The sequence below is a fragment of the Populus nigra genome, chromosome 1 (assembly GCF_951802175.1).
Source record: "Populus nigra chromosome 1, ddPopNigr1.1, whole genome shotgun sequence".
Taxonomy (NCBI): Eukaryota; Viridiplantae; Streptophyta; class Magnoliopsida; order Malpighiales; family Salicaceae; genus Populus; species Populus nigra.
Genome location: NC_084852.1, coordinates 9,781,210 through 9,794,175, shown reverse-complemented (window position 1 = coordinate 9,794,175; position 12,966 = coordinate 9,781,210). Strand labels below are relative to the sequence as shown.

General features: G+C 32.5%; 1 protein-coding gene across 1 annotated transcript; it reads left to right on the top strand.

The window, feature by feature from the left end:
• The first annotated feature begins 778 nt into the window (after window positions 1–778).
• Window positions 779–11,533, top strand: LOC133698280 (probable LRR receptor-like serine/threonine-protein kinase At1g53430). The gene is made up of 24 exons (XM_062121158.1): window positions 779–1,248; window positions 5,160–5,331; window positions 5,716–5,787; window positions 5,980–6,051; window positions 6,156–6,227; window positions 6,299–6,370; window positions 6,525–6,596; window positions 6,681–6,752; window positions 6,841–6,912; window positions 7,016–7,087; window positions 7,198–7,269; window positions 7,652–7,717; window positions 7,817–7,882; window positions 8,056–8,136; window positions 8,219–8,251; window positions 8,332–8,384; window positions 8,478–8,842; window positions 9,037–9,235; window positions 9,312–9,446; window positions 9,551–9,669; window positions 9,997–10,207; window positions 10,295–10,532; window positions 10,653–10,803; window positions 10,994–11,533. The coding sequence occupies exons 1-24, from the start codon at window positions 1,113–1,115 to the stop codon at window positions 11,393–11,395; spliced, it is 3,075 nt and encodes a 1,024-aa protein (XP_061977142.1). The 5' UTR covers window positions 779–1,112; the 3' UTR covers window positions 11,396–11,533.
• The last annotated feature ends 1,433 nt before the right edge of the window (window positions 11,534–12,966 follow it).

The following is a 12,966-nucleotide window of genomic DNA, read 5'->3' as shown; positions in this document are numbered from 1 at the left end:
GTGGAGCAGTTAACAATACTGAGGATGTTAGTTCTAGCTTTGGGGAGATTTCATGAAAAATATTGCAACATTAATTTATAGGAATTGCAAATCCAAACCGTGACATCTTTATTTTGATCTGGAATGAATTTGTTTTTTAAAAAATAAAAAAAAAAATTTATTTTGAGTTTATATTGTGCACGCCAAGTTTTTTCCAAAAAAAAATCATTTGTTTTCTTAGTTTGTTTGTTTTTTTTATTATTCTTACAATAAAAAAAATCAAAAAATATTTTTTACATTGAAAAAATTATTTGATTTAGCATCATTATAAAAATGAAAAAAAGTTCATGGCCAAGTTTATTATGCCAATTAAAACATGGCTAAAATCAAATGGCCCATTGGGCCTGCATGAAAAAGAATAATGTATTCTTAAACTGGTCTTATAAAGTTTATATATATATATATATACAGGGATACACTTTGTCTTATAAAGTTGTATGAACTAACATTAGCATGAATCTATGATATGAAAATGAATAAAAAAATATGAGGCATTGAAAATAATTCACTTATGAAGTTGTATTCATGTTTTCTAATACATTGTTTAAAAATATGAGGCATTGAAAATCATGAATCTCTTACAGTGATGTTTTCTCTTATTATAATTTCTTTTAAAATGCTGGTTTTATAGTTTGGATTAAATAAAATAAAATAAAATAAAATAAACATGGCTGCTGATCCTACCCGTTGAAGTTAAAATAATGTTTACCTAATAACTAATCTCTTTAATTTCCGCTTTTGAGTCATCTTTGATTTTTCTCCAGCAGCAACTGAGGACTTTCCCAAGTCATCTCCTCGTGCAGCCCTCTCTCCCTCTCTATCGCTCTATAAAACCAACGAACAGCCATTTCCATAAGAAGACCTTTCCCCAGGCAAAATAAAGCAAACCGAGTTGCTGCTGATCATCTTTAAAATCTCCTTCCTGGTCTTTTTCTTTCCCTCCAGCAACCCACCTCTCATTACTGAGAAAAACACGCCGTTTCTGCTTGTGGCTTTTTGCTCTTTGATCATCGTTCTAATTAGTTCCTCCCAGTAATATAGCAATTACCAAGAGAACGAGTTGTGCTCTGCGCATGGCGTTGTGGCCGTCACTACTGTCGAAGACTTTCTCTGTTTTGGTTTCTGGATTTGTGGTGTTGAATTGCTTTGCTGTGGACAAGTTTCGATCCCATGCTCAAGGAGTCACTCGACTCTTGCCACTAGATGAAGGTACGTACGTCCTCCTAGCAATTCAATAATCTCACTCTCTCTTTACCATGATTGAAGGTTCCCTTTTTCCTGGAAAATAACTTATTTGCAGAGATTAACGCTTCTTATTTTTATTTAATTTTCTTAGATAAAATCAGAATCATTTCAATTTGTGATGATTAGTGAGAGAGATTAGTATATCTACTGAGAAATAAAATAAGAAAAATGGAAATTGTTATGCACTTCGTTAAATTGTGAATTATATTTTTTATTTTGGATTATCCTCTCTCTTTCGTAATTAAAAAACTTCTTACATGATGTTGACTACCTTTCCATTCGAATCATGGAGCTTCTTTTATAATATTTTAAAATAATAAAGGAGCTATTCATCCCTTATTGTATTAACAATATTCTCTTGCCGGCAAGCCTTAATAAAATATTTTTAAAATATTTTAAAAGGCTTTATTTTATCAGGACCTTCTAACTTTTTTTAGTTTGACGATTTCAGTTTCTGTCTATTACTATAAAATCAAAGATTAAGTAAGTAAGCTTAGCGATATTAACGATTTCTATAATTGTCATTTTGAAGGTTATTAACAATTATTTGAAGGTTGAAAATGACTAAAATATCCATATTGTAAAGTTGATGATGCTTTTTTCAAAATGTTTTCTTTGAGGACAGATAATAATAATAATAATAATTGGTATGTTGATGTCATCAAAGCAATTATTGCTTGATATTGCATCTTTACAGTAATGCCAAGTGACAGGTGGCAGATAATTTTGATGGGAGGTTCCTACCTTTCTGGGATATTGATTGTACTCGTAAAATAGAAAGAAAATTTTGGTACTTGGATTATATACTGGAAAAAATAAATTGGTTTTATTTTAATTAGAAAAAAAAATAATTAATTATAATAGATGAACATAATATTAAAATTTTAAAATCATAATGATAATATAGAATTTTTTATAAAAAATAAGACAATAATATATCTCAATTCAAAGCTAATTAAACATTGCAAAATAAAATGGTATAAAAAACCTAAAAAGTTTAGTCCTAGTCAACCCGGGTTAGCATGATAAACTTATAGCCTCGGTACTCAGGACTGAGTCAACCTGAAAAATCCTGTCAAACTCACAACTCAGACATGATAGAAAAAAAAGTAAAGAATATTATAAGGCCTATTTTTTTTTAAAAAATAATTTTTGTTAACTTTTCAAACTCATGATCTGAATAATTAGACTCAAAGCATCCTATATGAAAAAAACTAAATAAAAACACAACATTAAAGGATGAGATTGAAAAAAAATTAAAAAGCTAAAAAACCCAAAGAGAAAAAAAAAGGACCAAACATGCTTATTTTTTTTAAATGAACGAATAATAAACAACCCCTCTCAATTTATTAAAAAAACGGCACAGGGTGACATATTGCATGTTACTATTCAAAATCCAACCATCGTTGTGGTGGCTGGTAATTAGAGAAGTGGGATTTTGAGGGTGAAAATCTATTTTTCAACCCATTTACCTGAAAAAACATAATAAAAATCACTTTAAACCATCAAATAACCTTGAAATCACTTTTTTAAAAAATCAATTGAATTAAAAAATAAAAAGGGAACTAGATCTTTTTTTTTTAGACATACTTGTAGACAAACCCCATAATAATCCAAATTCTCTTATCAAGTGGAATCCTTTGACACTAAAAACAGTGAATGTAATCACCCAAAAGTATCCAAAGTGATCATTTTCTATTTTCTCTTTCTTTTCATTTGAGTTTCTCTCTTGTCTTTCTAACTTCTAACTCAAGGACTGATTAAAAAAAATGAATTTTAGAATCACAATGAAAAGTGTCTCTAATATGGGATTAGCTATACGTTTTTTTCCTGTGTTTTACATTTTAGTTCCATATCTTGTAATTTTATATTTTTTATATAATTTCAAGCCTAATTTATTCTAATTGGGCTATAAAAGATTTTGATTGAAAGAAAAAAATAAAAATAAAAGCAAAAAATTAGTTTCTTTTCTGTTCATATAAAACCAACCTCATCTCTTTTAATTATTTTGTTAGCAGGCCATAATTATAAGACTGGCTTGGTCAGCAAATCACTATATTTTACGGATTAACATGATGACTTACCTATTTAGGTTCTGGTTATGGATTTTTTTTTTATTAAAATGATATAATTTCTAGTTTTGTTTTTTGAAAAAATCTAAAAAACATAGTTTCAAAAATTTTAAAAATCTTGATTACCAACTATCCAACCTTTAATCACATCAAGTCAATATTAGAGTCTAAAAGTCTTATAATTTTATAATAAGCAAGAGAGCCCCAATGTTATACTATTCTCACCTCTTCGCAATAACCAATTGTCTCAAACTATCAGTGCACCGACCAATCTTGCACTAAATACAATAATTATTCAATTACTTAGTTGAGCTATCTGTGTTAGTTGCTCTCATACAAAATTATCTTGTGTAGATTTTAAGTCTTTAAAATAATATTTGAATTACATACTTTATTGATAAATTAGTAAGTATTAAACTCAATAATTATTAAAGAAAACCTTATTCGCTTAATTTTAGAAATTTATACCTTGTTGAGAATAATTTTAAGTGGGTCATTATACCCTATACTAAAAGAGATCATCATTTTATTGTGAATTCACACAGTAAAATATGGATTTTACCTCTTGATGAGCAAACTAACTAGTCTTGAATTTAGAAGTAGGAGAGTCTTTTTCATGGGCATATTAGTCATTACTAGAAAAGAAAGGGTTAAATTGTATTTTTATATTTTTACTTAATTCCCCATGAAAGACAAAAAAAATTAATTACTTGGATCAATAGGCTTTTTAATCTTTGATTTAATTTTTAAACAAGTAAATTACTTCATTACCTTTGAAAATTAAAAATAATTGTCTTTGACATAGGAATTCTTTTGTCATTTAGATGCGGTACGGTAATTTGATAAATAAAAAAATTTGAAAAAAATTAAAAATTATGTGAAAAGTGTTCGCTGCTTTTAGACGGCGTGTGTGACACCATACATCAATCAAAACCATGATTCCAGAGCGGTGATTGAAGTGTCTTAGTGTTATCTATACAAATAAGTGGCGTGTGTATTCCAATGGTGGTCGGGGTAGTAAAAGTGATCATTTTTTTCCTTTCTCCTACTCAGATTTTATTCTAGCCTTAAAAAAAATCAAATCAACCTCTAAGATTTTTGTATTGAAATTTTATTTTTATTCTCTTGAAAAAAAAAACAAATCAACATCTACTCTCATGCTTTTTTTAAAATAAAAAAAAACCTTCTCAATCCTTGTGTTTCTCTCACCCTAAAATGACTCACCTTTTCACCTATTTATAATGGTCAAAACGTTGATGAGCAATGAAGAAAAAAACTTAGTAACCAAGCTTACAAAGCTTTGAGGTTATTCCTCTCATCCTTGGAAGCGACTCCACTCTTTCTTGATTCCTCTGATCCATTACAATAAATATTTTCTAACTTTTCCCACATTCACATTAAAGCTACCAAAATCTTCATATACATCATTATTGATAATGTTATCAGCAATACAACATCGATCCTCCTCCATATCCTCTAGCTTCACATCCTTCTCTTTCAACGCTTTATCCAAGACTTATTGAATAAGAATAATGTCTTTCACCCTTTGTAGCCAAAGAATAAATTTTCTTCTTCTTTTTTTTTAAATTTATTTCATGATAAATTTTAGCTTTTTATCTTTTGTAGACATTGATCATTATCAAATGCTAAATCTCCCAAAATCAAATCTTTGATCATCATCATCATACATTATTTTTCTATGTTTTAGCATGGCCTTCATACATACATTATTTTATGGATAAATAATATTAATATTATTATTGCTTTTATGGATGATTGAAGTTCCTGAATTGTATGTAACAGTGCAAATTCTTCAAAACATATCCAACAAGTTGAACATCAGCAACTGGGCCATCATCAATCGAACTTCTTGCGGTAGTGCACAGTGGAAACAGACCATCGACAGCAAAACTCAGAGCATTGTTACATGCAACTGTACATTTGAGAATGGCTCCGTCTGTCACGTCACTAACATGTATGTATGTTTTCTTTATAGGAAATATTCAAGAATCGTAATTCTTCCCCTTGCAAAAGCCAGGTTATTTATATATTATTTTCATAATAAATTTTATGTTTTGTGAAAGAGTAGAATACAGCTCTTGGAATATCCGATAACTTTTTTTTTGTTTAATGAGGTCATAGTGATGGCGATACGTTCTCCTATTTTAAATATCAATTTATGCTACTCTTTTAATAATAAAAACACAAGCACAAATGTGTTCATGGTAGCATGTTTCCTAGGAAACAATTGATATATGGATGTTCGTCAAAAAAAAAAAATTAATGGAGAGCAGAGTCTTTGTATGGTTTCTCTTTTCGTTTTATTTACTAACTAGTTCTTATATTTTGTTTTTGACAGAAGCGTGAAGGGTTTTAATTTGAACGGAGTTCTCCCAGAGGAACTAGGAGACCTTCCTCATCTGCTTGAAATGTAAGTGATGATTGCATTTCCTGGCACACCATGTGCTTCACAGAGGATTTTAATTTATTTATCAGAACAAATGAAAGTTTTTATGATGATTCAAATGGGAAAAGGTCTTTGTCTGAGCGGCTAAGAGAAACAGTGACTTGTAAACAAAAGGAATTATGGAATGACTAAGATGAAGCATTTTTCATTGGACAGTGATCTGACTCGCAACTACATTAATGGAACAATCCCTCCAAGACTTGCTCAGCTCCCTGACCTTAAGATTTTGTAAGTCTTTTTGTGCATTCTGTATATGTGAATGGGTTTTCATATCCCGATATGGAAATTCATCAACATGTTAACCTGTTTCCCAATTCTCTTCCATGTCTTAGGTCTCTCATCGTTAACCGTCTCACCGGCCCAATTCCGCCGGAAATAGGCAACATTACCACACTGGAGGAGCTGTAAGTCACAAAGCGAAATTCTTAAATGAAACGCTAAGCTAGAACGTTAAATCTTGAATTGGATCTTGCAGGGTCCTGGATGATAATCTGCTAGGAGGGCCTCTTCCTCCAGAACTTGGAAATCTGACAAGCTTAAGAAGACTGTAAGAAAGTGCCTTCATAGTTATAGTTTATACCATGTCTTGTAGATGTGTCTGTCTGTCACGTAATATTCAATCTCAGTTTTGTTATATATGGTACTGATACTTTTTACTGATTTTGGAGGAAGTTGTAACTTGGTTTTTCTTATTCCTGCAGTGTCCTTTCCTCAAACAATTTTACAGGAAGGATACCAGAGACACTTGGCAAGTTAAAGAATTTAACTGAATTGTAAGTGATGAAGTCGGCTGCAATCATTTTCACATTCAATATTTTCAGCTACAATATTCATGATTTATATATATGTTGCTGCAGTATGATAGATGGGAGCGAACTGTCAGGGAAGATACCTGAATTTATCGGGAACTGGACCAATATTGAAAAATTGTGAGTAATTAGTTTTTGTCCATTTATCTGCTCATGCTATCCTCTAGGACAAGCTAATTTAAATCTCACTTTCGTTTCCGTTTCTCAGGGATTTGCAAGGAACATCCATGGAGGGTCCTATTCCATCTAGCATTTCATTGTTAACAAGTTTAAAATCTCTGTGAGCACAAACAAGTTCATTTATTCCTGTAGTTTTTCAATCATCTTGCGATTTTGCTGTTAAGAAAGTTCATACGCATGAGCAACCGATTTTTCTCTTCCAGGAGAATATCCGATTTGAATGGATCAAGTTCAACTTTCCCTAAACTACAGGCCATGAAAAACTTGGAAAATCTGTGAGTTGAATAACCCTGATCACGATTCCTATGTATTGAAAAGCCTTTCTAATTACTTTTGGATTGCCTTAACTATAATAAACTGATCATTGTTTACATTCTTGCAACAGCATTCTGAGAAATTGCTTAATTACTGATTCAATCCCAGACTACATTGTAAATATGTCGTCTTTGAATATTTTGTAAGTTTTTCTAACAGTTATCCTTATGGAAATGCTTGATTTCAAGGATCTTATTTCTTCCCAATAGATGTTATTTTGAATTCAAAAGAGGCAAATGATTGACACAAGCTTATTCCATCATTTGGCTTTTCATAGAAGATAGATAAAGTAAGGTGAATCAGAAAGGTCTAGCGATGAGTTGATCCCTTTATTTATTTTTGTAGAAATAAGAGAGAGTTGCCATAGTTGGTGCATACTTATGAAACAGGGTTGGCTAATCTGAACTACTTTTGCATATGATCGCACAGTTAGGACTTGGGGCTCTCTCTCTCCATTTCCTTGAAACCTGAGCCACAATCTAGCAATGTTGAGATTTCATTAATTTGTATGTATTTCGTTACAGAGATTTGAGCTTCAACAACTTGACAGGCCGAATCTCTAACTTCACGAATTTGGAAAGCGTAACGGTGTAAGTCAATACGTGCACATGCTGAAACACACAGGTCCTTAATTTTTTTTTTCCGTATTGGCAGCTTGTTTATTGAATTCTTGTTTAACATATGTGTAGGTTTTTGAACAACAACTTACTAACTGGAGAAGTGCCTAATTGGGCATTGAACAACAGGAAGCAAGTGTGAGTCGATAATGATGCTATCAATCCTTGTATTCCTGTTTGGTTACCATGTTATTCATCCTCTGATAGATTTTTCAGAAATTTCTTGTCTCCCGTCATACAAGAAAAACGTCAATCTTCATTTTTCAGCAATCAGGAACTGTATTACCCATACCATGGAAAATCTATTTCAGGGATTTGTCCTACAACAATTTTACGTGGTCAGCTTTAGAAGGGTCAGCTTTAGGTGGTTGCCAACAACTGAAGCAAAACCTGTAAGCATTATTTTGCTCATTATTTGTTTTCTCTTCCCGATTTGTCTCGTGTTGCTCATTGTTCTACTTCAAAATTCAACAGGAACTTAGTTTCTAGTCATTTATCAAATAACAAGTAAGTTCCTCTTTTACTGAGATGCTTTGTGAAAACTCTGGAACTATGAATTGCTGACAGCTTGAATTCTTGTCTTTTAGCACTGATGAGTGGTGCTTCACAAAAGGCCTTCCTTGCACACAAAATCCTGAATGTAAGTATGAAAGAAACCATACAGTACTGATGTTCTATGAAAAATTCATTACATAAAATCACCATGTTTACTGCCCTGTTGATTGTTCTGCAGATCGTTCCTTGTTCATAAACTGTGGAGGGGGCAGTGGGCCTTTTAATGATGATACATATGAAGGAGACTTAACTGATGGTGGTCCAGTTGCATTTTCCTTTCAAACAGGAAAATGGGGTTATAGCAGTACTGGGACTTATATGGAGAACAATTCAGTTCAAACTTCCATAGCAAAAAATGATTTTAATCTGGGTGTGAAAGGAGTTTATGAAACTGCTCGCCTTGCTCCTCAATCACTCAAGTACTATGCCCTGTGTTTGCCAAAGGGAAAGTATAAAGTGCAGCTCCACTTCGCGGAAATTATGTATTCTAATGATCAGACATATAGAAGCCTTGGGAGGCGCATATTTGATATATCGATTCAAGTAAGCAACATGATTTTCAAAAAGCATGCATGCTCGTCTAAGATTTTGTTTATTTCGTGTGATTTTAATGTCCAGATTTCCTCGTGAGGCCTACCATGTGTTTTGTTTGCTCCTTGATAAGTTTTTATTATGCCAATGAAAAGATTTTTTACTACTGTTTGAATTAGGGTTATAATTTGAACTTTTTGCCGCAGGGGATCACACTTCGGAAGAATTTCAATATCATGGAGAAAGCTGGAGGAGTTGGCATCGGCATCATTGAGGTATTTGATAATATAATTGTTAACGGCGGCACACTAGAGATACACTTGTACTGGGCAGGCAAAGGCACTACTTTCGTTCCTAACAGAGGTGTCCATGGACCACTCATATCTGCCATCACAGTGACACCAAGTAAGTCATGGCATATTCAGAGTTTTGATTGATTTCCACCCGCGAACTTCTCATCTAATTCTTTCTCTACTTGTAGAGTTCAAGAACGGATCAGGATTATCAGTTGGAGCTGTAATCGGTATTGTAGCTGCTTCATGTGTACTTGCTGCGCTGTTTTTGCTGCTACTCCGATCGAAAGGTTACCTGGGAGGAAAGGAACTCGTAGACAATGGTGGGACTGAAGGCATAAGTATCTCACTTGTTTGATTGTGCGTGTGTCATGGTGCTTTCGATTCGTCTTGTCTGGCTGATTTTGAGATTCTCTTTTTGTAACAGAACTTCGCGGTCTGGATCTCCAAACTGGTTATTTCACGTTAAGACAAATCAAACATGCTACCAATAATTTCCACACTGCGAATAAGATAGGAGAGGGAGGATTTGGGCCAGTTTACAAGGTATTCATGCATTTTCAATAACATAGGCATGCCGTGACAAGACCTATACTTTTGGACCTAGATTTATTACATTGATCCATAAAAATATTTGTTGTTAGGTTATCCATAGAGTTTGTTCAAGATATATCCTCATCTAATTATAGATGCTCATCCGAATGCTCAGAACCTTTACTCTCCACAAACCCGACTGCATCGCTCAGGCTGTGCACTTGGTTGTCTTGGGCCATGAATAAAATCTACCATGCTTGCAAAATAATTTTATACAAGGGGAAAGGATATTATCATCTTCAAATATTCTGAAATTTCAGTATGTGCCTTTGATTTCAGGGTGTATTGTCAGATGGTGCTGTAATTGCTGTTAAGCAGCTATCATCCAAATCGAGACAAGGAAACCGTGAATTTGTGAATGAGATAGGCATGATATCTGCCTTGCAACATCCCCATCTCGTGAAGCTTTACGGCTGTTGTATTGAGGGAAACCAGTTGCTGTTAGTATATGAATACCTGGAAAACAATAGTCTTGCGCGCGCACTATTTGGTACATGCTTAGTTGACCATCTACTTTATATACAGTGAGAATATGATGGAGCTGTTTGCCCTATTCCAATGTATACTTGTTTTCCAGGTCGCGAGGAACACCAGCTTCAATTGGACTGGCAAACAAGAAGGAAGATATTGTTGGGTATTGCGAAGGGGTTATCATATCTTCATGAAGAATCAAGGCTGAAGATTGTGCACAGAGACATAAAGGCAACCAATGTGCTGCTTGATAAGGATCTAAATGCCAAGATATCTGACTTTGGTTTGGCCAAGCTTGATGAAGAAGAAAACACTCATATAAGCACGCGAATAGCAGGAACAATGTGAGTCCTCTCTCTCCCCATTCATCTCTCAATTTAGTTTCTGACCTGTAAATAAATTAAGGGGTTAGTAAAATCTGCTATCTCATGACCAAATGCTCACCATTCAATGCTATCTTTCAGAGGTTATATGGCTCCAGAATATGCAATGAGGGGTTACTTGACAGATAAAGCAGATGTTTACAGCTTTGGAGTTGTTGCCTTAGAAATTGTCAGTGGGAAGAGCAACACGAATTACAGGCCGAAAGAGGAGTTTGTTTATCTTCTTGATTGGGTAATACATATATATATCTTTTACTCTCAGAATGTCGTCCTGCATATCTTACATTTTCTCTGACCAGCAATGAGCATAACTGATGGAAGATGCATGGCCTTGATTTTGTTTTTGTTTATCTCCTTTTTCGCTATCTGTCTTTTGCATGAATTCTAGCTGCTTAATTTTCCCCCATGACATTTCATGAAAGGCTTATGTCCTGCATGAGAGAAACAACCTTCTTGAGCTTGTGGATCCAAGGCTTGGTTCAAGCTACTCAAAGGAAGAGGCAATGAAGATGCTGAACTTGGCTCTCCTGTGCACCAACCTATCTCCCTCTCTGAGGCCAGCAATGTCCTCCGTGGTGAGAATGCTTGAGGGCAAGATTCCAGTTCAAGCTCCAATAATCAACCGTGGTAGCATGGACCAGGAAGCAAGGTTCAAAGCCTTCGAGCTTTTATCACAGGATAGCCAAACACAGGTCTCCACTCTCTCTCAGAGCAGTCAGGTGCAGAGCAGCAGCATATCAAGGGATGGACCATGGGTGGATTCCTCATATTCCCTCCAAAGTAATGATGAGACTAAGGATCTTTATCCCATCAACGCAGATTGACCGATGGAAATCAGATGCAAAACCCCTATTAGTCTTCTGTACACATCTCTTGACTAGAACAAGCGATTGAGACTAAATATACCTTTCATGTTGTATTAAAAAAAATACTTAATTTAAATACAAAAACCAATCTAATAATTTAGTTACGTTTATCAAAACCAAATTAATAAATATTTCATTATATGATTGAAAATAAATCCTTGAAGTACAAATGTTATTCAATTTCTTATGCGATAAACTAATCTTTGTCTATTTAATTTTCTCTGTATAGGTTTTTTTTTTTCTTTTCCTTGCTGTATTAGACTGCTCTAGACAGTAATTAACTTCGATTAGTATTGGAAAAAAGACCTAAAAATATATTGTTTTATTGCAGCACGCCAGCAAGCCAGAATTGACCTTGCATAAGAAATTCCCATAATTACCTACAATTACACAATAACTTGGGAAAACTTATGTAACACAATTTATATGATTTAAGATGTATAATTATTGTATAATATAACATGTTTTATATTCAAATATATTTTCTAATAATATTATCTAAATTAAAGTATTATATGCATTAATATATCAAATTAATATACTTTTATATTGTATATTAATATCCTAATATATTATTTCCTATATAAATATATTAGTAATTTAGTATTTTTTTTAATAATATTATATTTTAAAGTATTATATATATAATGAAGTATTATACACTTTAATTTTTAGATTACTCATGGAAAGTGTTTTCCGCTTGGGAAACACTTTCATCAATTTAAAACTTATGCTTTTCTTTAACTAGAAAATGAATCTTGTTAACTAGTTTTTTTATAATTTTGTCAAATATAACAAAATCAAGAAAGTATTTTCTAAAAAATTATTTTTTAACAAAGAAACAAGATTGCCTTCTAGTTGTGCTATGCTGTGAGTAAGATTTCAAGTTAATGAAAGAAAAGGTCATGACTACATTATAAATATGTTTTTATGTATCATATTTTTTTAATTGAAAATCAAAAGGATATTTTTTTATTTTTTATTAAATAAATTAAAAAACATGAACAAATAAATAAATAAATAAAAATTATTAATATTAATAGAAAAAAAAAGAAGTCAAGCATTGATTGGCTAAACAGGCCAAGGCCAAGCCTACGCATAATACCTCTAATGAAAAATTTGAGGCACGCTTGGCATTTTTTTAATTTTTTTTTTGGGTGGATGAGGTGTTGTTCACTCCAAACCTTTTCTCTTCTTTTTTTAGTAATCGTGTGATTATTTGCTTGTTAGGGCAAGTAACTTGTCACATGTAGTTAATTTTTAAGTTATTTTTTATGAATGAAAAATCAGGATTCAAATTTTTATACGCTAAGAACAAACATCGATAAACCAATTACCAATTCTAAAACACCTAAATATTACTTAAAAATAAAAAAATTATTAATGAAAAAAAAAACTTTTAACATCTTAATTATTATTTGATTATATTGTGATTATCCGTTATAATTTGAAAAATTATTATTTACATATGAGACAATAAAAAATTTTAAATCTGATTAAATGGTATATATATATATATATATATATGA

What these genes read in the sequence shown, in the direction of transcription:
- LOC133698280 (XM_062121158.1), top strand. Translation starts at nt 1,113, where the DNA reads ATGGCGTTGTGGCCGTCACTACTGTCGAAGACTTTCTCTGTTTTGGTT. An exon ending in TGCCATCACAGTGACACCAA is followed by an intron (nt 9,236 to 9,311) that starts GTAAGTCATGGC and finishes CTCTACTTGTAG; the next exon opens with AGTTCAAGAACGGATCAGGA. An exon ending in AAAGGAACTCGTAGACAATG is followed by an intron (nt 9,447 to 9,550) that starts GTGGGACTGAAG and finishes TTTTTGTAACAG; the next exon opens with AACTTCGCGGTCTGGATCTC.